General features: G+C 39.7%; 2 protein-coding genes across 2 annotated transcripts in view; both read left to right on the forward strand.

Annotated features, from left to right (window-relative positions):
* Positions 1-1,827, forward strand: part of LOC116702575 (next to BRCA1 gene 1 protein-like) — a gene marked incomplete at its 5' end in the record, with an annotated part of 45,973 nt that extends 44,146 nt beyond the window's left edge. The window contains 2 exon segments of the mRNA XM_032536868.1: positions 1,313-1,384; positions 1,386-1,827. Coding sequence (XP_032392759.1) covers positions 1,313-1,384; positions 1,386-1,487 — 174 coding nt within the window. The 3' untranslated portion in view covers positions 1,488-1,827.
* The window catches only part of LOC116702601 (transmembrane protein 106A), a 17,985-nt gene that overhangs the window by 1,896 nt on the left and 13,491 nt on the right, over positions 1-2,598 (forward strand). The gene's annotated exons all lie outside the window — the stretch shown is intronic.

Raw genomic sequence — 2,598 nt, forward strand, 5'->3', positions numbered from 1 at the left:
TATATAAGTCAAAGTTATTATTATTATTATATCTCATTCCTCATGTTGTCCTCGGGTCAAATTTACCCGTTGTCCTATATCAATGTTCTTTTTAATGTCCCAAAATAACATGATTGATTCCACCCAACGCTCTTTGCCAAGTACACATCTCTACTTTCATTAATTTTGGGTCTTATTCAATTTTATAGCATTTGAATAAACATTTGAAGTGTTGTTGAAATAGTATTGAGTAAAAGTTGACATGTTCCAGTCTGTGATTATCCATCAACATCCATTCCTTTAATTTTAGTCTCAATAATTCCTAATTTCTGCTTTTCTAATTTAAACATTAGGTATAATTTCCTATAAATGAGGTTTATTGAACATAAATTCCCAAATAACTGTAAAATTAAAGTTAATAAGTTAGTGTTACGTAGTTTTCAAAACGTCAACTTAAAGTGACAAACATTGAAAAAAAACATCAAAAGTGTTGAATCAACGGACAAAAACGTAAGAAAAAGTTAAAAACATCGATAAAAAGCCTCAACAAAAGTGTTGATTTTCAATTTTGACGTGAAGGCAACTCAAGGGTTAAGCAGTTCACGCTCCTCCTAAAGTACTAAAACTAAACATGTCCCCATTGAGGTTTTAATGTTCACAAATCCTTTAATATTCAATACCTGCCCTTATCAAGGGAAACCCAGTTTTTCCTATTCAACACTTTCCTGTTTCTATACGTTATGGATAACTGTGCACATGGCACATTTACGTATTTTTAGGAGTACTTTGGTGCACATAGCTGTCTCAAACAAAAGGCTGGGTTTGCTGGAGTATAAACTTTCCCACATTCAATAGAGCAGGACAGAGCTGCCGAGTCTTGGATAAAATAGAATACCGGACGGGATCTTTTAGTTTTCTGTTATTTTGAAAGATGGAAATAAAATCTAACTTTTCGTGACATATTATACGAATATCTAATCTGTCATTTGATGCCTTTTGGGGATTTTTCCATCTTTTCTTGGCTTCTTAGGCACATTAATACGTGTGTGTGGTGTGTGTGTGTGTGTGGGTGTTGTGTGTGTGGTGTGTGTTGTGTGGTGTGTGTGTGTGTGGTGTGTGGGTGTGTGTGTGTGTGGTGTGTGTGGTGGTGTGGTGTGTGGTGTGTGGTGTGTGTGTGGTGTGTGTGTGTGTGTGTGGTTGTGTGGGTAAACAGCTGACGTTTATCGTGATCCTGATTGGACAGGCGCGGTTCAGGGGAGGGGTTTGCTCTGGTCAAATGAAATGTTGCCGGGACATTTATATCCTGGACTGATTGGACGTTGTTTCTATGCAGCCTCCGGTGGACGCGTCCACTCAGGACACCATGATGGCCGTGCTGGTGGAGATGGGCTTCGGGGATCGGCCTCTTGAACCAGCGGCTGCTGAAGAAATACAACTACAACCTGCTGGACGTGGTCAACGAGCTGGTCCAGATGACTGACAATGACTGGTACTCCACACGCTACTGACGAGAGAGAGGGAAGGGAGGGGGGGGGGGGGGGGGGAGGAAGACGAGTAGGAAAAGAAGAGAGAAGGAGATAAAACAATAAATCATAGATGACGAGAGAAGAGGAGGAAAACTGGAGGAGAGGAATTCTTTCTGCTCATCTAATTTTCAGCCATCTCTCTTCTGATTGGTCCAGTTGGTTCTGAGATCAGTCTTCTCTATGACCATATAAGGGGACATTCCAGCAACTTCTTTGGGTAATTGTACTAGAGCATCCAACACCCACTGTCTGTAGAATTATGTTCCGCTTAGGTCTTGATAGTAGCAGGGCAGCTGCTTTGCATAGGAATTTATAAGGCATGGTCTTAAAGTCTCTAAGGAGCTACGTGTAGCATTCAACATTTCCCGAAATTAGGACTACATCTCCCACGAGCCCCACTGCAGCCTGCAAAGAGGGCATTGCATCATTGGTTTTGAAAAGCATGGAGAAGTATAACATGGGTTTTAATGGGACACAGTATGCTAACGTGAGCATGTGTTACCTTCATATATTAAACCTTTCCATTTCCATGCTGTAAAGTAATAAAAACGGAGATAATATGCAGCTTTGTGATTAGCAGATATTCCCACATCAAAATATCCAAGGTTATGTTTTGTTGTCGTTAAAATGCTACACATAGCACATTCCTGCCTTGCCCCTTTCCTGGAGACATTGACGACTGTCTACCTTTGTGTTAAAGAGATCCTTTTTCTAAACATAGAAACTTACGAGAAACTGCGTTCACTAAACCCACCAGACTCCATGTAAATATACTGTCATTTTAGCATCGTAAAATACACCTCAATCAAAGTCAACAGATACAAACTAAAATTATGAAAAGCCGTTTTGGGTCGTTTTTCAACTTTTCCAACCATCACAACTCTAGTGTTGGTTGAAATAAACACATAGTTTACTAATTTACATGTGAAAATATGTTGGCTCCATACACGCTAAAAGTATTGTTTTTTAAATGGAGTCTGGTGGGTTTAGCTCTAGTGACCCCAGAGCTGTTTCTGGTTAAACAGAAAGGTCTTTAAGATATTTTTAAAAGCTCTATCTCTGTATGGATCCTTTCCATAATGTTGTCAGACAC

The sequence above is a fragment of the Etheostoma spectabile genome, chromosome 15 (genome assembly GCF_008692095.1).
Source record: "Etheostoma spectabile isolate EspeVRDwgs_2016 chromosome 15, UIUC_Espe_1.0, whole genome shotgun sequence".
Taxonomy (NCBI): Eukaryota; Metazoa; Chordata; class Actinopteri; order Perciformes; family Percidae; genus Etheostoma; species Etheostoma spectabile.